The sequence below is a fragment of the Lissotriton helveticus genome, chromosome 1_1 (genome assembly GCF_964261635.1).
Source record: "Lissotriton helveticus chromosome 1_1, aLisHel1.1, whole genome shotgun sequence".
Lineage (NCBI taxonomy): Eukaryota > Metazoa > Chordata > Amphibia > Caudata > Salamandridae > Lissotriton > Lissotriton helveticus.
In genome coordinates this window covers 1,653,372,621-1,653,394,561 of record NC_136057.1, presented here as the reverse complement: position 1 = coordinate 1,653,394,561, position 21,941 = coordinate 1,653,372,621, and the positions used below count along the sequence as shown (strand labels likewise).

Genomic DNA, 21,941 nt, shown 5'->3' with positions numbered 1-21,941 from the left:
GCAGCTCCTCTGACGTCAGACGAGGAGCCGCGCTGGGATTGGTGCCTGTGGGGCCGTTGCCTGGAAACGGAAGTGTTGTCGACGCCGGGCGGGAGGGGCTTCTTCGCTCCTCACCCGGGCAGCGCCTGCAAGGATCTAACACATCACATAATGTCCCCGTGCTTACAAGAAAATAAATATTTCCTTGTGTAATATAACTGTTGCTCGCGTAAAGCGCACCGTTAACTTCGGGTCGAGGTTGCGGTATATAAAACTGCCCCAAAAAAACATAATACGCGATGGTGAACGGACTCACTATTCTAGCAAACGTCACACTTTATTTTGCTACGAAAAACATAAACGCAAAAGATAAACGCCGGAAGTCTTCTTGTCTCGACCTAAAACGCCTTTTCTACTCTCGCGAGATATCATTTCCATGGGACGATTTCGCCAGCACAAAAGTCTGCCCCGTGTCCCGGGAACTGCGCTAAGAAAAGCCAGAGAGCTTTGCGGAGCCTGATGGAGCCACCGGCCTGAGGCGGCCATGGAGCCGGGCCTCCCGCTGCTGCTGCTGGGGAGCTGCGGCCTGCTGCTGCTCGCTGCCGGTGAGTCCGGTTTACGGGCCGGGGAGTGGGGTGCTGCTATGTTTAGACTTAAGGGCGCAACAGGGAGATGTCTGCGGAAGCCCCTTCCCGCGCCTGTTGTGTCACCTTACAGCACTCGCAGGAACTTTCGGGCGAGTTTAGAGCTGGAGGGAGCCCCTCACTCACTCGTTGTGCTTCCCGAGGCCACAGCCTTTGTCCCGGAGCCGCGTTATGCGGCTCTCTGGCATCTGCCTGGCTGCACTGATTACCAAGGGCAACTGCACTCTGTCACGATGAGACCGACATTTAGGGTTTATTACAGCACCTTTAGCATGTACACTTGCCTCGCACCACCTACCCGTGTAAACAGCGCATGCACAGACTGATGGAAAAGTGCATGTATAGAATGCATGTGTACGAACTGCTAATGGGCCATGCATTCAAGTATAGGGTACTAGCCACAGCCGAGTACCTTAATTGTACAGTCCATGCATGCGTGTACAGCTAATACAATATGCACAGACATGTTCAAACGGCAAAAGCTCGTTATTTACAAGCACAGTGTGTCATTTTTCTATGTGATGCATTTACTGACTGAGCTATTAAATGTGCTTGTTGAACCTCCGTTTCACCGCACTGATTGCTCATGCTTTGCGTATGCGCAAGTATCGATTACTGTAACTGTTTGTATACGTACAGCTTGCTACTTCATATTGAACATGCACAGATAACTTTCTCTCTGCTCTTACACTAATGTGCTTGGGGTGGGGGAGACCAGCCCTGTTGTGCATCAGGCTGGGAGGTGAGACATTGGAGGCAATATTTTTTAACTAAAAATACGACAGCTCGCTGGCTGCTAGAGGTGCAGCTATTTTACAGGCTCTATTTACCGCAAGGCGACATTACTGGACATTCCACCTCTTCGAGCCCATTTTACAAAAAGTAATCAAAATGAACATCCACCACCACATCCACCACCACCACCACATACACCCCCACCACCACATCCACCAACACCACATCCAGCACATCCACCACATTCAGCACATCCACCACTACCAAATCCACCACCACAACATCCACCTCCACATCCACCACATCCACCTCCACCACCACATCCACCACCACCACCAAATCCACCACATACACCACCTTCACATCCACCACAACCACATCCACCACCTTCACATCCACCACAACCACATCCACCACCACATCCAGCACATACACCACATCCAGCACAGCCACCACCACATCCAGCACAGCCACCACCACATCCACCACCACCACATCCATCACCACCACATCCACCACCACCACATCCACCACCACATCCACCATCACCAGCACATCCACCATCACCAGCACATCCACCATCACCAGCACATCCACCATCACCAGCACATCCACCATCACCACATTCACCACATCCACCGCCACCACATCCACCACCACCACATTCATGTGTGTGTGTGTGTGTGGCTCTGTGTGTGTGTGGGTGCAAATGCAATAGGTCTGACATTTACGAGAGATTAAGCTATTGGCACTGTAAATGACAATGACATTTATTTATCTGATTTCAAAACCAACACATAAATAAAAAAGTTGTCATTACAATGCCAATAGCTCTAACTTTTGCAAAGGCGAGACCGTTGCATTGTAAATGCTTGTGTTCCTTAACTTATAAACTCATAAATGCTGATTAGGCATGCATGTTTTAGCTATTATAGAGCAGACAATAGCCAGGGCGCCTGTCTTTTTAAGGGTGCACTACATAGTGCTATTGGCTAACAATGCCTGTCTTTTTTGTGTACTAAAAGTAAACAGTGGCTTACACTCCAAATGCATTGTCATTGTATGATGAATTGCATTTGCATTCTACTGCCTTCACTAGCTTTGGGGGTTTGTTATATACATGTTTAACTTCTCTCCAGCAGAAATACTACGCATGGCAACTTTTTTACTTTCTGTATTTCCAGCTAAACTGCTCCATCTGGTTCTTAGCTCTAAACACTGCTACCAGGCCGCTGGCAAGTGAATATTTGTATGGCAGCCCGCACCATGCCCATGCAAACCCCACCCCACAAACACACTGCTGTTTGCGAGGACTTGACAACTGCATCCTGATAATGGGCAGCTCGAATATGCGCGTTTGCATGGTATCCCACCTGGAGTTTTTTTATTTAGTCTTTGAAAATGGCCATCAACCATCTTGGAATACTAAATTAATACTTAGTAAAACAAGAAATGCTTCCAAGATGGCTTCCCGGGCATGCAGGTGCATGGACAGCCATCTTCAACTGGTTGATGTTAGACTATTATAGAAATTATTGAACGATGGCCGCTGATGCATGCTTATAGGTTCGAAAGCATGGTTACCTTCTTGGAAGTATTTTTTGTTATACTTTCTCAAAATGAATCCTTCCAATACTACAGTATGTGATATCACACACTGGCTGCGATCTGGGACCATACAACACACCAAAGCAACCAACCCTGGCTGAGCCAGTAAGTCCCTGTTACTAAAGGCGAGGCCTATTGGCTTTGCCAGCCAGTGCTTGTTAATAGTTTTTTGTTCTAAACGGTCAGGGTTTAATTCTTTTCTTTTTTCACCCTTGAAGGAATATAGGACCTTCCCAATTTGTGGTTGAGGGTACCAACTTCTAAGGAAGACAGAAATCTACCAGTATTTCTGTTATAAACCTTATTTCATTAAATGATTTTAGATTGTTTTCTTATATAGAACTGTTTGGTTAAAACTGTTGTGATAGAAATAAAATGTAATTGATTTTAGATTGTTTTCTTATATAGAACTGTTTGGTTAAAACTGTTGTGATAGAAATAAAATGTAATTGATTTCATATTTGTATAACTTGTGTATCAAACTCAGTCATCACTCTGATGTCTTGCTGGTTGACCCGCTGCAATCCGTTAACCAAGCATTGTTTTACAGCATGTGGATGTAGGTTTTAAGTTACGAGTTTGTTTAGTTGAAAAGATGCTATTGTTTCTTTTATGTATATAATATGGTATAACATAACACAGACAAAACATTTCAACCTGAGCGTTAGAAAAAACGCAATTGCGTTATTTGATCACTTTTTGCTTTTCTTAAAGTTACTGACTTTTCTCACGGGAAACCTATGTTTTTGCATTTGTCGAATTTGTATGAAAGGCGCATTGCATGCGCTAAAAGCAACACCCTTGATTTGTCCAGTTTGTTCCTTCCCCTCTTACACCTTGGTTATTTCTTCTCAATCTATATTCTGGGCCCCATTTTGTGCTTTTGTTATATTGTTTTGTTCTTGAGCATCTTCTGTTAAATTGAGGCTGACTTGATTAGAAGCATAATTACCTAAATAAACTTCCCTTTAGCCTGCATATTTCCCAAATCTCCATTATATTTATAGGTGTAGATTGCGATTCATGTGATTGAAAGGGTATACAACCCACCAACTATAGCTATCAATGTTATATTGATATAACACGTGGGATTCTGCTATCCCTCTATACAAACCTGTCTCTAATTTCTTTATACTAGGCGACTTGTGGGGTACCCAGTCACCTATTATAAAGAATTATGTAGACGCTCAACTGTAACAAGTTATTACAGTTCAGTTCTGATGTCACAATGTCTGTTAGCCAAAAGGCATGTAAGATTATAGAGCATTATTAAAGAATGAACATGAGTCGTTGCTTTTCTTTCTTCTACTCTGTTTTTTTCTGCTCTACAGTGACAAGCAGAAAGGAGATATTTATGGCAATATGTTTATACTTTTTGCACCCCTTAGGTAATTATAGACACATTTGAATGTTTCTGAATGTTTCTACATATTCCAAGCTACTACACATTAAAAAAATATCTAATATTAAACTGATTCTAATATATTTTTGCAACCAATAGATAACATATTCGATGTTTTTAGTTTTGCACTAGAAATTCGGTTTTTATTCTTTATGTTTAAAAACACGCTGTTTCTTATGAAAGAGCTATGCATCAAGGATTTAAGTGATTTGTGGAGAAGGTGATGGTGTGACCATGAATTATATGGAGCAAAGCAGCGGGGGCTCCTCTGCTATGGCCGAGGAGCATCACACCCCCAAAAAAACCGCCAGGAAAGGAAAAATAACCCAATTCTAAACACTTGTTTTATTTTCCCTTTCCTGCCGAGTCTTGAGGGTGGGGCCTGAGGGGAGTGGTGGGTGCACTCCCTTCACTGCGCATGACAGTTTGGCTGGCATTCTCAAGCCTGCCAAACTGTCATGTGCAGTGAAAGCTCTCTCCAACCGAGCAACATAGCTGGGTTGGAGAGAGCAAGCACAGACTCTCAGACTGTCTTGGAGTGCAAATCGAGGGTGCTCAGGCCAATCCTGAAGCTGCTCTCATGCATGAGAGATGCTTCAGGATTAGCCACAGGGCATTCTGGGAATCTATGCCTCCTACAGAAGAGGAGCAAAAGCGAACAATGCGGCTGGCTGCTGGTACATTTTTTTTTGGAGGGGGGGTAGGGGGTTTCCCACCTGTGACCCCTATGTTCCCTACCCCTTCGGCCGCCCTCCTCGCCACACTGATTCTGTTGTCTTTTCTATTCTATTATGTTACTGGGTTTCTTTTTTAGGGCTTTCTTCTTGAATGGAGACATGGATCCACAACCTGATGAACTTTCAAAGCCTCCCACAGCAGCTTATCATTTTCCTTTATAAAGCTGATGAGAACTTAATTGTTTGAGTACGGTTTCTCCTTTACCATCTGTCTTATCTGCTTGAAAGAATACCCTTGCACACAACTGTTACATGTAATAAAATGTGTCAGTGTAGACACTGGTACAATTAGGTCCTTACACGGAACACGTAACGTATAGCAGATTGGATCTCACACAGATCGTCTTCCACAAACTTTGCGGTGAACACGAGGGTTTATCCTTCCCTTACAACGCCGCTGTGATTTATGCCTCAACCACTCCATTTAAATCGGACCCTACAAAGTTTGTTTGGACAGCATCACCTCCAGTCAGTGGACGAAGAATCTTCGACCTAGTTGCACTCTTTGGCACACCAAAACTGTCTCTCTTTTCATTACCCATGGACATTTTTTGACGCTACCCCAGATCAGGTCGCATTCTTACTACACGATTTACGACATTTAAGTCCCGGGCCCTGCCGGGTCGGAATTATCACCGGCGGAGCGACTTCCCTAGACTTTTTATTTCATGAGAGCCCTGAGGAGTCGCTGGAGTACTATCCCATGAGCGACGAAACACGTGTCGGCTGTATTGTTTTGAAGAACATTAAATACTTTATTTCTCACAAATCAGAAGAAGATTTTCTTGTTTATCCACAGGCTTTGTTTCTAATTGTACCAGTGTCTACACTGACACATGTTATTACATGTAACGGTTGTGTACAAGGGTATTCTGTTGAGTATTTCTGGTGTGACAGCAGTGGCTATCACATAATTGGGGGGTTATAGGGCTCATCCCCTCACCCTTTTTGCACCTCATTTTGTACCTAATTTTTCAGGACTTTTTACGTTCACCTTTGCAGTGCGCCCTTTCCCTGACTCAAAAACCCTTGTGAATTTCATATCTGCTTGAAAGATCTTTGAAGGCACATTTAATTTACTCAATTTCACCCCTCTGTAATACAGCCCCTTTAAACAAACTGCATTCCCCATGCCAGCCTTCAGCCAGCTGGCCCCCATACCTAGACTAGCATGCTCTGGCTTGGATTAACTGGTTACGTATGTAACCTAAGATCCTTAAAAAAACTGAAAAATAAGTCTCTTCAAAGAGACCTTCCCAACCATCCAGGGAGCCACTGAATTAACACTCCACCTCCCTTCAAGAAGTGACAGGACTCTTCAGTATCCACTTGTTGAGTATTGGATCTTAAATTTCCACCTTCATTACACAACACATTTTTTTATTTCAGACAATGTACCGCCCATTAACATAACCAAGAACTGCCATCTCTACAAGCATCAGTGCTACAGAGTTGCAAATCAGACAGAAGCTGTTGCTTTACAAAAATATTAAATAAATGAATAAACAATGTGTTCTAATCCCACCTATTTAACTATGGTATGAAGCGATGTAAAAACACAAGACTGGCACCGCGGCCCATTCAAGTAATGGTCCTTGATTTAATTTAACATGACTGTCCCTTTTGTTCTAACCAATACTGCTCAGTCCATAATTACCTCTAATTGTTTGTCTGCAAAACTCAATAAAGCCCAACAAGGTCTTACTTCTTCTCTCTTTTCTGCCCTTTTGGTACAGACTACGGCCAGAACGACTTTCAATTCAGAGTCTAATCTAGGAGGCACCAGGTCCCCACTTGCCTATTCTGACTGGTCAATCTGGCCCATTCCAAGCTCCAGAGCCCTATAAATGATGAGTGGTGGCAAGTGCTAAGAAAATTGGATACCCACTATCCTCCGCTTGAGCTATCATGTACCTAGTTTCAATGTTGACATTTGCTTTCGCCCCCTAGAACTAAGATGTCTATCCTGGTGCTCATACTTCAACCTCATATGACCTTCTGCCAGGGCCAGATTGATCTCTTGCTCCCCAAGGGCCATCACCTCAGGTGCCTTCCCACAATAGATAATTTTTAAATTCAGAATAGAAAATACTTCCCAGATTTCCTGTGCTGGCTAACTGTTGCCATGTTTTCCTTGAGTGAAAAGAGACCACCATGTGACAATCACAGAAAATTGTTGGACAACTGTTAGAAATTGGATTATTATTTGTGGTGGGTGGCCACCCCAAGGAATAATCACAACCCTTGTCAGGGGATAACCCTGAAGTCACTATTTATGCAGTACCAAAATAGTGATAAAGTCAAAATGCAAAATAATACAAACCTGAATCCAAATTAGAAAATTAGAGTAAATTGTCATAAACAAAATGACATAAGTCAAATAAGGGGAACCATAGATATGATTTTTTAAAGTTTTAAATAAGAATAACGCCAAGAAGCACAAAGTGACAATGATAGTCAATGTTCGTGGTAGACCTGAACCATAGCGCAATATTAGGCTTATGCAGTGGTGCATGTGTCGGATACACTAGCCAGGTTCATCCTGGTCCAAGATATTTATCTGAAAACCTATCACACCAACTCAGAATATTTCACAGTAACACAATCGTACAAGTTAATCCACAAAGTCAAATCAGATTAGAATAAATATATAGTTCATTTAATCCGTAAGGCTTTCTCCAAGTCCAGCCAACACGTGTTTCGTCAAATGGGCAGGTACCCACGACTTCATCAGGGCTGGGAAAAAATAATACAAACAGATATTGTAGTCCCGCCGTACATCGGGCATTATAAATACTTTACATATAGTTAATACGTGATTGACAATAATGTCATGCAAGTGGGATTATTCTTACATATGCTGAATCCGCATGTTGTAGAGGTGAGATATTTCCTTATTATCAACGACTGAATTTTAGTATGTACTTCAAGAGGGAAAGAAGAAAGAAAGGACACCCAATGAGAGGAAGAGAGGTTACCTCCCCATGAGGCAAATAGAATGCCCCACAGCTCGTGAAATCCAAACAGTATTCAGTTAGCACCAGATTCCCCGGCATCATGCCGGCAATATGCCTCACCAACTATATTTCATCCATAAACCCATGTGAGAATCATTGTCTATATATTTGTGCAGTGAATCCTACATTTGTTTGAAAATTATTACTAGCATTAGTGCTCAAGAGGTTATAAAAACTGAGCAGATTTGATCAGGCTTACCTGATATTCAATTCCAGATAAATTATATGCCTGTGAATATCGTAAGAAATAAAATTCTTGTAATCACCATAAGGATATTGTGATCATTCGTGTGATATAATTAAGCGGCCCAGAAACGTACCTTCTGGCTGGTTATAATTCCGACCCAGCCTCACACGGCTGGGTTAATAATTTCTTTTAGGGAACTTGGGTCTGTTCTCTTGGTCAAACTGTGGGAAAATATGTATAAATGCATATTACCCATACAATTATGGATTTTATGGACACAGCTAATAAGCTAAGTTATTGATCCAATTGATAAAATTTAAAATAGTACAAGAATTTTCTTAATCTAATGTACTGTACCCAAATTGGGGTCCGTTACTATTCCTTCACTATTTATCTCTAAGTCGCTTACCTTCACGACGGCAATTGAATATTTAGCCAAATATGTGGCACGGCACAACTCGTCGGGATCCAAAATATTGGTAAAATCAATTATAGTTATTCGTCACGTTGGTTGTCGATACGATTATCGTAACCCCAGCTGTGATTAGTACGAGGAGGAGAAAAGAAAAACAGATACGGAAATCCATTAATATTCCGTATATGTGGACTGAAGGCCAGTCTAGCTATATCTATGAGTTTATATTGCTCTGTTTTCTTACCTTCGTTTTATGAAGTCCCGGGATTTCTTCTGCTACGCGTGGAGCCGGTCTCTCCGTATTTTGGATGAACCGGGTCTCCTAACCCGGAAGTTTATTTAAAATGAACTGGCCTTCCTGCAAAAAGTTGCTAGAATGTCTACGTATGAGCACGATGGCGTTCTATATCCGCCATTTTGGGTTAGTAACAGATGTGTTATCCCGCAATAATAGCAAGAGCTGTAGGTATGCATATCATTGTGAATAACCCATATCACATTTGATCCCCGAAATAATATCGTTCTAATGCGTCTACGATATCTATGAACTCAATAGTTGAGTGATTTCATAGGGTGTGAAATTAAAATAATGTTGATAAGGTGTATCCGTATTTGAATTCAGGAAACTATCGTCACCGGTACTGTCAGGCACCGAAATGTGGGGCAAGATAGGTTCATGTAATATGCAGAAAAGAGCAGTTCATAGACCAAAATATAAATGATATCTGATAATTCAATACGAGAATACAGCTTAGTTCATAAGTCAAAATGTGAGTTATATCTGATAATTCAATACAAGAAAACTGATTATCAGTACATAATAGGTAAGGCATAGACGTATTCGTTTCTGAGTGCGTAAGCTAGAGGGCACATTAGCGCTACGTTATGATTGTTTATCTTTCATCCTGCAACAGTCATATATATACCATACAGATAAGCATTTTGCGGTAGTATTAATGAAAAAACATCTTAATCTCCCAGGAAATAGTGTAATTCTTGGTCTGCTTTCATCCCATATTCCACCGCCCACATTGTCAGTATCCATGATGCTTCTCTACGTCTTAGAGACAGTTCTCTATTACCCCCTCTGGGATCCTTTCTGACCTGATCAATGGCACAAAATCCAATTGTTTTATTCCATATATGTGGGGGGCCGTTGTGGAGATGAGGCAAGCTAATGCCCAGAGTTGCCGAGTGTGTTCCCTGGTTAGAGTAGGCACTGAGGCGAGAATTATCGAGTCCGTTGACCCTGGTCCAAGACCCTGCCGCGTCGGGAAATGAACCCTGGTCCCAGGCCGTTCTCTGCTTACAGGTCTGCCGCCTCTAACCAGTGAGCCACACCTCTCTCTCTACAATGACTTAAGATAAAAAATTATATTTTTTCTGCAAATATTGGCACAATATGTCTCACATTTCATTTAGGCTGGCAGCCTCAGAAATATGTCCAGAGGCATGGCGTCTTAGGAGAGCTTAGAGACCCTCTTAGTGTGAGGGTACCCTGATGTGAGTTCATTGACTGCAGGGTTTACTTTATGCCCTTCTCCTAATGGAGAATAATGTAATAGGTAGTGGAGCAGGTCAGTACGGATATCCCGACCTTTGTCTTTTACACTGGAAAACGTTATATTGGGACATATAAAGGCCAATCAAGGCAGTCGATGTTCACAGCGACCTTGTTGATTCAACAGAAGATTCAAATAGATATATAAACAGACTATTAGACAAAGAGATTGCTAGAGTCCTTGAAGATTGACGGTTTGTAGAGATTTGCAGAGATGCAACACAGATATTTGCTAGGATATCATATTCTAGGGGACAAAATTGGTACAGATATGTGTGATTAGAGAAAACAGAAAGCGAGAGGTCACTAGATAACTGTGATACGGTGAAAAATACCCTATTATAAAAATGGCATAACACCAGTATAAGACAATATTTGCTGATATTGATAACGCTAATGAAAAAAGGATACGTTATTGGTGATCTTGTTGCTTTACAGGTTATTGTCATGTCAGGCCAAGAGACGATCCGAGTGCTGGAAGTAGGTGTTGATGCCCCAACCCAAGCCGAAGAGACAGCAAAGGCACCAGAACCAGTGGCCGCAGAAGCCACTGGTAATCTGCCTGTCGAGATCAGCGAGCCAGCCAGAGAATCAGTGCAGCTAAACCCTGAGATGCCTTCTCAAGAGCCAGCGGGTAGGAGGCCTTCCTGCAGTAATAGGAAGTCAAAAGGAGAGAGCATTCCATCAGGCTGAAGTTTTTCTGAAATATTTTCTCAAAGCAGTTGTGCAGAATCTTTGGGTTGTATGACAGAGGCTCGCATGGCTGAACCACGCATGCTCTACAACTCCGTCCTAACCTCAAATGTGTCTAAACCATGCATTCTTTTACCACTTATACCTTTACCACACAATTGCATGGTAAAGGCATGATTGGTAAAGGGATATGCATTGTGAAGATTACCACTATTCTGAACCCCCTCCCCGCCTTAAACCCTAAAATCCTAGCGCCTTCCTCGCCCTGAGGCCTAAAACATACCCGCTCTGCCCTTAAAACTACCCCTTCCCCTCCCCCGCCCTAAGGCCTAAACCCTGCCCCCTACCAAACACTACCCCAGCCCCCCTGCCCTGTGCCCTAAAACGTACCCCCACGCTGTCCTTAAAACTACCCCTTCCACTGCCCTGAAGCCTGAAACCCTGCCCCTTCCAAAAATTACCCCTACCCCCTCCCTAAAACCTCTCCCGCTGCAAAAAACTCCCCCAAACTTTGCCCCATCCCTTACAACTGCCCCATCCCTTCCCCCTTCCCCTGCCCTGAACCCTGAAACCCTGCCCCTTCCCAAAATTACGAAACCCCTGCCTTTAACACTAAAGCCAACCATCCTCAACCCTAAAAACTGCACCCACCAAACCCGGCTGCAGACCCACTTACCTGTCCGCGTCCGGAGCTTCCTATACTGACGCTGTTTCTTCTTCTCCCCCCCCCCGTCTGAACACACTATGTGTGGTTAATGCAGATGCATGGTTCAGGCAAATGTGTTTACGCTTGCGGGGAAACAGCATGCGTGGCTCAGCCATGTTGTAAAGGCCGTTTCCCGAATCTTTGTTAAAGGAGAATATATGCCATGATAACTATTGAAATTTAAGGTGCACAATATGATGACAGCTATAACCACAAAACTATAGACAAGAGGTTCACAACCTGAAGTGTATGCCTGATGTTAAACATATAATGAATAGATGTAGGTATTGCACTCTGTTTTAAATGTGTGCTTAATTGTTTGAAAGGTAGGTGTGCTACGCTAGATCAGTGCCTGCAAACTGTCTATTGAAATGTATATGGCCTGGAATCGCTAGATATCCAGGACTCCAGCGTGCACTACTGTAAAAAAGTTTTCCAATCGAACGTTTTTCACAAGAATTTTTATCATCAATGATATATCAGTAATATTCGTTGAAATGTACATGCTTATTATACAATCATTCAAATCATTGAACTGAACAAAACATTATGTCATGTATCAATATTTCACAAAACAGTATACGCTGATGTTAAACATATACCATAATTGTTACCAGAAATAATTTCCTGAAAGACTTCAGTAATGCTGAACACGGATTTAGCTGGTCGAAGGGAAGGTTGGGAAATATTAGATTGTAAAAGCCCATGCCCATATCTGAAAACTAGATTTGTATACATGTTATATGCTTCTTCAAGATAGATATTTTGCATTCTTTCTGTCTTACAATCTGTATGATTTTCAAACTATTACTCAGAATTCAATAATAAGCAGAGGAGCATGTTAACATTTTTATTGGGATACCAAGAGAATTTGACAAGACTTCTCAGAATTGAGTATATTGCTCTCACGTCATTATGATTGTTATTATTATTATTATCTCTTTTCGCCAATGAACAGTTCAACACAGGCGGTTACAAATTCATAGACGAGGGACTTCTTGTGTGAGACTTGAATTATCGAGACTCCTAGGTGGGATTGAAACTTGGCTTCACGCCATTGGAAAGGCCAGGGTGCAGTTGTTGAAATGGTGGCCAATGCTTCTATGTAGTCCTCAGTAACAGGTTATTTTTAACCCCTTCTGTCATCCTCCTTCTGTCTTAACCTGAAGTAAAGTCATCAGAGGGAATGATACCAACGTCTGTACCAACTGTCTTCACCAGCGCAGCCAGTCAGCCGCAGCAGACTCTCACTCCTTTTGCACTGCAAGCTGCTCCACAGGTGAGTGAAGAAGGAACGATTGAGTGGGTATTCATGGAATGGTATTGAGTCAGTATGCATACTTTAATAGCCTACAATCTATTGGCTTAACAATGGTCGGCGTTTTCAAAAAGGGCTGATATACCGACAGTTCTTTGGAGAATCTAGCATACCTGGGTGATTTAAGTCAAAATATTAATGCCGGAACATATCTTCATCTGTATTACTGACAAACAGTAATTCAAACCAGAGATAAAAATAACATCTTCTGTACAGTGCTAATTCACAAAAATCTAGGAATGCTGATAACAGGTTAGGGTTACACCCAAGACAACGGCACCTATTGTATGGAACTATGAAATGTAATTAAATAAAAATTATTTGTAGAGTGCGCTATACCATGAGGTGTCAAAACGCCATAGGAAGGCACCCTGAAGCAGTCAAAAGTCGCCCGGAGATGGCTAATGGATATGGGAGGAGAAAAGCCATGTTGTCAAGAGTTTTTTAGGTATGGTAAGTGAGTCAGCTTACGAAATATGAGCAGGCAAAGTATTCCACAGTTTGGCAGCAAAAACCGAGATGGAACTGCCTCCCCATCTGGCTTTCTGAAATCTGGAACCCAACACATTCTTGTGGAAGAAGGATCAGAGAACCGTACCGGGGTGTACCAGTGGAAGAGAGAATTATGTTGGCAGGAACCTTTCTGATGCATGACTAGAAAGACCACACAAAGAGCCTTAAAAATAATCCTCTTTCTGACCGTAAGCTAGTGAAGAGAACAAATCCCGTCTCTGACCGAGAGGCACCTCGGGATGTTAAGGATAAGTTGGCCAGCCGCGTTCCTAGGTGACTTGAAGTTTGTTACGGCAGGAAGCCTTGATATTGAGATGCAGTGAGTTGCAATAATGCAATTGCGAGGTGACTAGTATGATGATGACTGATTTGCGCAGTTCCACTGGGATATAAGGGAAGATCTTTCTCAGCGGCTGTATGGTGAGGAGACAGGTGCTAGTGTGACTGACCTGAATGTCGAAGCTCAAGGTATTGGCGAATAAGACACTCAGGTTTTTAGCTGATTTGAGTGGGAAGAGGTCCACAATCCTCAGGCCACCAGACATTGGACCAAATATACCCCTGAGTGCCAAACACCAATACCTCAGTTTTGGCAGCTTTTAGTTTTAAGGCTTTGTCTTTCATACGCCTACTAATGCTATACATACAGATTGAACTTCTCAGCTAACAGAAGTCAGGTTGTTGAAGGATTAAACGCTCTGTCTGTCAAGATAAAATTAGAACATCTGATCAGTAGATGCTGGAGTGTTTCACAACAAACCAGTAGAGATCAGGGTCTCAGTACAATATAGCCTGAAAGTAATCATAACACATTGAAGTGTGAGAAAACAGCTGAGAAAAATATCACTGCACCGTATTCGAAGTTCAAAGTAAGGTCTATGTTTGAATTAATGGTCAAGGATAGAAAGGTTTAACACAGTTCTCAACAATGCAAAGTTGTGACGTCTAAGGAGCAGGTGGGCCGCGTCAATGCAGAACTGCTGCAAGGGTTTTTTAGGGCCATGGGGGAATGAAAGACGATTGGCACCCTGATCAGAGCCCCACATTAGCGATGTTTCCTGGCACAGTCCAACCCCCAGCTTCTACCTTCCCCAGCATCTACCTTCCCCCCCATCTACCTGTCAGGCGAGGGTGCGGCCCGTCACCCATCATTTCCTGCTCCAGGATGTCAAATCGAGGGATATAGCACTCAATTATCATGTTTTATATCATTGCTCTTTTTGAGAAATGTTTAACTTAAATGTGATGAAGAAAATAGATTAGCATTGTCACGTTTTTAACTGTATGAAACATATCTTGAAGTCTAACCTGGACTAAGAGGGTGCAAGGTACAGATATTTCCTATGACAAGCACCACATAAAGTAGCTCACACTTCACTCTCCAGCTGCAAATAGGAGTTGGCCCCTGGATATCATTTGCGAGAGAATCAAAGATTAAACCATTCCTAACGAGTAGGAGCTCTGCAGACCTTCATACATTTGATATCTGTAAATAGGGTAGTCCAACGTTGATCTGAACCAGATATTTGGGATGCCCATGTGAAATAAATGTACATGCAATGAATTGCAATGGTGCCCATTTACTTTGTCGGTGGTTATCTGAGAATTCTAAGATGGGTCTGGTGGCCACCAATCCGGTAATCTGTTTCTGGTGTAGTTCTATGATTGATCGGACATTAATCATCATTTTCTTTGTTTTAATTCCCTCTTGCAGATATTAACTCAGGACAGCATAGCGGCCCTTCTGGCAGGAATGATGACCCCAGCCACAGCAGTCACACAGCCTCTTCTTATCCCCATCAGCATCGCCAGTCCGATCGGTGGCCAGCAGGGCTTGACTGTCTGGAATTTCCCCACAGCAACCGTGGCCACCCTGCCTGGGCTGACAACACCCACCAGCGCCGCTGGAGTACTGAAGCTTCCTTTCTCCAATTTACAAAGTAAGAGCCTACGCGTTAGGCATAATCCTATAAAAATATATCAAACTTGCAAAATATACTGCCGCAGTCTGAATTTCCTGTGTATTGTTCCAACCCTATTTATGTGTTGATTTTTACAAACTGTTTTCTTTTTTAACCCGAATAACGCTTCCTGTTTAAAATAAATCTTGTTCATACACGTGCCCACTCTTCGCTCCTTTAATGATATCATTAACTCAAAGAGCCACCCTTGTAGCCTTTTAGAGTAAGTGAGTATAACAGGCTCCATCAGAGATTTCCTGTGCAGTCTAAAAGCATTTCTTAAAACTAATGTACAGGAGGAGTATTGTCCGAATGAAGACAGAGTAGGGACGCTTCTACACTCCTTCCTGACGCATTGAGACATCTGTAAAGCCCTTTCCCAATCCAAAGTATTGGAACTGTGAAGGAAACTCATGTTGAGCTTCGGGGTTCTTACATTCAGGCATTAGGAGTCAAATAAAAGCGAGAGAAATGGCAGCAAAGAGAACCTGGGTCAGTGGACAGTGGTTGTTAGCGCTGACAGGTGGACAGACCCTTCTTAAGATGGCGGCCATGAACACGCACCACACTAGCAGGATGTGCAGCAGTATCCTATCCTTGTAGTAAGGGTGTGCTGCCAAGGAGAAAACACGCTTGACAATGAGTACTTCCACCAGAGCTAGACCAAAAGTGTGAAGATGTTATGAGTGGAGATGCTTAGCAGCTTCGGAAGTGAACCGTGGAACCAACCTGACGTGAGAAGTGTCGCAGTATTTGGGAGGCGCAGAAGGTGTCGGAGCGGACTGAGGAGGGGTCATGCTAGCAACAGGAGATAAAAGACCAAGGAAGGCACAGTGGTCAAGCAGCGGCAACCCGGGTGAACCTAGCGTGAGGTGACAATTGGTTGGCAGACTCGGTAGAGCGGTTGGGAGTTATGAAATCATGAAAGCAGATCTGGGTATGTTATGAGAGTGAGGGTTATCGCAAGGAGCAGCAGCAGTACCTGGTCCTCCGAGGACGTTTGTATGCAGAGGGGCAAAAGCCTAGCTCAGCAAAGGCTCTGAATCGACTATATGTGAGGGCCACTAGTGTGAATAGGGCTGCTGGCCCTTTACCATGTGTGACTTTAAGCAAGCATAGGATCAGCAACCATGGCGGGAACCAAGTCAAGCTGTCCCAGTAAAGGTGGCAGTGTAGCCAACTTCGGGGGCTGCGGAACATGGACGACCACAGAGCAGCTTCCAGAGGAGCGAAGAGTTAGGTGGATCTTGACAGGTAGTGGGGAGGGACCCTATGTATTAGAATCCACTCAGGTTAGGATGGTGTGAGAAGTTGGCCTGGTATATGATGTCCACAGTTCTGTGGGCACCCTGTATCAGTCCAAACAATCCCTTATGGTGGTGGTTGTAAGTCAACCTTATAGAAAAGCTATCCTAGGGGTAGCATGGACTAAGCAGCCTTAAAGGCTTAACTCCAAAGGACATGTGAAGCCAGCTGTTTTACCATATACAATCCTGTAATATCAAATGAAAGGACACCACACAAGTTATATATTATCAAAATATATGTATTTATTCTTAGAATAATCCCCACTACTCTTTATGAGCAATGAAGCACAAGCGTTTAAATAGAAGCACAGTATAACATAGACAAGTTGCACGTTTTTGGATGAGGCCGGTGGCCACTCAAACCATATATCAGAAAAGTGGTATAACAATCACTAATCGATGGGGGGTAAGGCCTAGGGCCTTGGGAATCGCAGGGACTACACTGGACTAACAGCAGTTAGGACGGGAGTAGCCCGCAGGATTCGGGTGCAGTGCGGGAAGCACGGCTTGCACCAATGTTAAGTCAATGGTGCATAAAAGTTACAATGTTATTGCAAAAGGAGTCTTCCGACTGGAGTAGGACTACCAAACTTTAGACTTAGGCACTAGAGGTGTGTACCAGTGTGGGAACACCGGCGCTAGTAAGTTACCTCACCCACAGGAAGCGGGTGCATAGGTGCCAAAGTGTGTCGGGTTTCGTCACGCAGTTCGATGGTGCCTGAAGATGAAGATGCTGAAGGCGTCCAGGAGAGAAGTGTCCGGTGCGATCCAAGGGTGGATCGAAGTTGATGGGTACCTGAAAGCAGAGGGGACAGAGTCTGGGTCACTAGCCAGTGACCAGGAAGGAACCAGGTGATGTCGGGCGCTTTCAGGTTGATGTTGTGTGCCTTGTCTCCGCTGCCACGTGGACTCTGGGGCACCGAGGATGTCCTGGAGTGGATCACGAGCTGTCCCACGAAGGCTCACGGTGTCGGCGGTGTTGGCTTCCGGATCGGAGTCACCAAGCCTTGGCAAAGGCAACCCACGCAGGATTCGAAGAAGGCTTAACACTCGGACCAGCAAGGTCTGAGCGGGTGCTCCTTTTCAGGGGAGCGAGTGCCAATCTGGTGCAACCAGACTAGCTGTGTAAATTCAAGGTTTCGTCGGTACTGGGGCCACTAGCCAACAGGCAAGCGACCGGACCAACGCGTCGAGCAGAAAGATGCAAAAGGGCCCCACGCAGCACTCGTCGAGTGTGGAGGGGTGAGCTTCGGTGCACAAGCTGCTCGGGGCTGGAGCTTCTCAGACTCCAATGCACAGCTTCGAGGGGGCCTCGGATGCTTCGTTGTTTCTCCAAGATGGCCGCTCCCACGCTTCAGGTCGCCTCCACGGGTCCCAGCTCTGCAGGGACTGTGGATCGGGCTGTTAGAAGGCAGGCACGCTGGGTCTTGTTGATCTCTGTCGCTCGAGTTCCGGCGGGAACTGCAACAAAGCAAACGTCGAGGTGCTGGATGGTGCCTGTTTGCACAGGGTGGTCACTCCTTGACCACAAGGGAGATTCTTCAGTCTTCCACGTCGAGTGGGATGTCGAAGGGTCCAGAGTTTCGTTTCATAAGTTTCAGTCAGGATAATCTGATGTGCATTGGCACTGCTCCCACCTATATTCCAAATCTGGGGGCTGGATTACCTGCTAGGTCCCTCCTATGGGTGGGACCCAGGAAGGGGGTGGTTACACCCCTTTCCTTTGTCCAGTTTGCCACCAAGACTGGGGCTGGAGTGCCCCAGAACCGGTTTGACTGGAATCTGCCCAGTGACACCTTGTGTGCCCCAGGCAGTGTCTAGTTTCTTTCAACCCTCCCTGCTACAATCCACTATCTCCTGTCTGGGTTGGTGTGACACCTCCCTGTGACAGGAGATCCTTTGATCAAGCATCCTCTGCTGAGTTTCGGTCAGCAGCAGGAGGCCAGACTCGTGTCTGTGGCAGCAGCATCCATTTTGTGATGCTGGGGCTCTGGTTAGGATTAACCGCATTTGCAGTAAGTAACATGTCTTCTCCCTCTAGAAGGGTGGAATGCTACCCCCGTCGCCAGAATTGGCGAGGGGGTAGTATCCCAAAATGTATGACACCAAACACGACATGTTTTGATAAAGCCAAACCAAAGTTAGCATTAACCGCGAGGATTATAATGCACTTAAGAGTATATGGTATGGCAGTATCACTGGAACAGCAGTAAGGAAATGGTTCTGAACGCTGCAGACAGGCTCAGCTCATGCTAGAGCACCATCTCACATAAAACCAAGCACTCTGCCTCCAGGATTGTAAAGGCCTGCCATAGGAGTGACTTATAGGTATATATGTGTCCAGATATAGGTTTAGACATAGGTATACTATATCTAAGCAAGGGGTGATTACACCACCTTGCCCCAGCTGTGTGAACAGCCAGTTGTGTTGATTTAAGTACCAACCAGGGGTGGCAAAAGATATGCTGCAGCCCCTGGTAGGCCTTGGATGCACCTATGCCCTTGGCACCTATAGTGCACTGTATAGGGGCTGACAAGGTGTCCAGTACCAAATTGTTTATGTACCTATAGTACATGTCTGTGAATTTAGAGAGAGAACAGCAGGCTGTGGGTCTGATTAGCAGGCCCACAGCCACATTAAGTCGAAACCAGTGAAGCAAAAAGCAACAATTGGGGTGACCATAGGATAGCAGACCCTACTCTCCTACACAACCCCCCCCCCCAAATGCAGGGACATTAAACTTAACCTTGACCAGATAACTCTTCATGTTCTAAGTGGAAGTACCTGGAGAGACCATCTGCATTACCATGGTCAGTCCCTGGGCGGTGCTCCACTGTAAAGTCCATCCCCTGTAGGGAAATGGACCACCTGAGTAGTTTGGGGTTTTCACCCTTCATCTGATTAAGCCACAAGAGGGGCTTATGGTCTGTCTGAATTAGGAAGTGAGTACCAAACAAGTATGGCCTCAGCTTCTTCAGGGCCCAAACCACAGCAAAGGCCTCCCTCTCAATGGCTGACCAACGTTTCTCTCTGGGGGTCAGCCTTCTGCTAATGAAAGCAATGGGCTGGTCTTGACCATCTAGATTAAGTTGTGAAAGCACAGCTCCCACCCCCAACTCAGAAGCATCTGTTTGAACAATGAACTGTTTGGAGTAGTCAGGACTCTTAAGGATTGGTGCAGAGCACATGGCCTTCTTCAGGTCATCAAATGCCCTTTGACAGCTAACTGTCCACTGAACCTTTTTGGGCATCTTCTTGGATGTCAAGTCATTTAATGGTGTCACAATGGACCCATAGTTCTTTACAAATGTTCTGTAATACCCAGTCAGGCCCAAGAAGGCTCTGACTTGTGTCTGGGTAGTTGGAGGAGCCCAGTCCTGTATGGCCTGGATCTTGCTCTCCAATGGTTGAACTTGACCCCCACCTACTAGGTGGCCCAAGTACACAACCTTGCTCTGCCCTATCTGGCACTTGGTAGCCTTGATAGTCAGGCCTGCCTTTTGCAGGGCCCCCAGAACCTTCTTCAGGTGGATCAGGTGATCCTCCCAGGTAGAGCTAAAGACAGCAATATCATCTAGATATGCTGCACAAAAGTCATCCAACCCAGAAAGGACTTGATTCACCAACCTTTGGAAGGTGGCAGGTGCATTCTTCAAACCAAAGGGCATCACCACAAACTGATAATGCCCACTGGGGGTAGAGAATGCTGTCTTGGCCTTTGACTCTTCAGCTAACCTGATTTGCCAATAGCCAGCTGTCAGATCAAAGGTGCTCAGAAACTTGGCAGAAGCCAATTTGTCAATGAGCTCATCTGCCCTTGGAATGGGATGAGCATCTGTCCTAGTGACAGCATTGAGACCTCTATAGTCCACACAAAATCTCATTTCTCTCTTTCCATCTTGGGTATGAGGTTTTGGCACAAGGACTACTGGGCTGGCCCAGGGGCTCTCTGATGGCTCAATCACTCCAAGCTCTAACATTTTCTGCACCTCAGCCTTGATACAATCTCTGACATGGTCAGGTTGCCTGTAAATTTTGTTCTTCACAGGTAGACTATCACCAGTGTCCACCACATGGGTGCACCAGGTAGTCTGACTGGGTGTGAGTGAAAACATATGTCTATGGGCTTGCAAAACTTGTCTGCAGTCCATCTGTTGCTGGTCAGTGAGGCTGCCTGCCAGGGCTACTCCATCAACTGAGCCATCATCAGGGTTTTGGGAAAGCGGGTCTGGGAGAGGGTCACTCTCTTCCTCCTGATCCCCATCTGTAGCCATGAGCAAGCCCATGCTTTCCCTGTCAACAAATGCTTTCCGTCTGTTCACATGGATCACCCTGTGGGGGTTCCTAGGGGTTTCAAAGTCCACCATGTAGGTGACCTCCCCCTTCTTTTCCATTATGGTGTAGGGTCCAGACCATTTGTCCTGGAGTGCTGCTGGGGCCACTGGCTCCAACACCCACACCTTCTGTCCTGGCTGGTACCCCTTCAGAACAGCCTTTTGGTCATGCCAAGCTTTCTGTAATTCTTGGATGGCCTCCAGGTTTTTGGATGCTTTCTTCATGTACTCAGCCATCCTGGAGCGGAGACCAAGTACATAGTCCACAATATCAAGTTGGGGCTTTTTGAGAGGTAACTCCCATCCTTCCCTCACAAGACACAATGGACCCCTCACAGGGTGGCCAAACAAAAGTTCAAAAGGGCTGTAGCCAACCCCCTTCTGTGGGACCTCTCTGTAAGCAAAGAGTAAGCAGGGTAAAAGGATGTCCCATCTACGCCTGAGCTTTTCAGGTAATCCTTTTATCATTCCCTTTAGGGTCTTGTTGAATCTCTCAACAAGCCCATTGCACTGTGGGTGATAGGATGTGGTGAACTTATAGTTCACTCCACACTCCTTCCACATTGCCTTTAAGTATCCAGACATGAAGTTAGTACCTCTGTCTGAAAGTACCTCCTTTGGAAAGCCCACTCTGGAGAAAACTCCAAGTAGGGCCCTTGCCACAACAGGAGCTGTTGTGGTCCTCAGGGGAATTGCCTCTGGGTACCTCGTGGCATGATCCACTACCACCAGGATAAATCTGTGCCCAGATGCTGTTTGGGGGTCCATTGGTCCAACAATGTCAATCCCAACTCTCTCAAAGGGCACCCCCACCACAGGTAGT

At 44.8% G+C, this 21,941-nt stretch overlaps 1 protein-coding gene across 2 annotated transcripts in view; it reads left to right on the top strand.

Annotated features, from left to right (window-relative positions):
* The window catches only part of POU6F1 (POU class 6 homeobox 1), a 211,186-nt gene that overhangs the window by 89,063 nt on the left and 100,182 nt on the right, over positions 1–21,941 (top strand). Inside the window, exons 4-6 of one of the 2 annotated variants that reach the window (XM_078688854.1) lie at positions 10,724–10,919; positions 12,854–12,963; positions 15,230–15,455. In XM_078688854.1, the coding sequence (XP_078544980.1) occupies positions 10,724–10,919; positions 12,854–12,963; positions 15,230–15,455 (532 nt within the window). Of the gene's footprint in view, positions 1–10,723; positions 10,920–12,853; positions 12,964–15,229; positions 15,456–21,941 lie in introns of those variants that run through there. The other variant, XM_078688855.1, reaches the window with a different exon arrangement.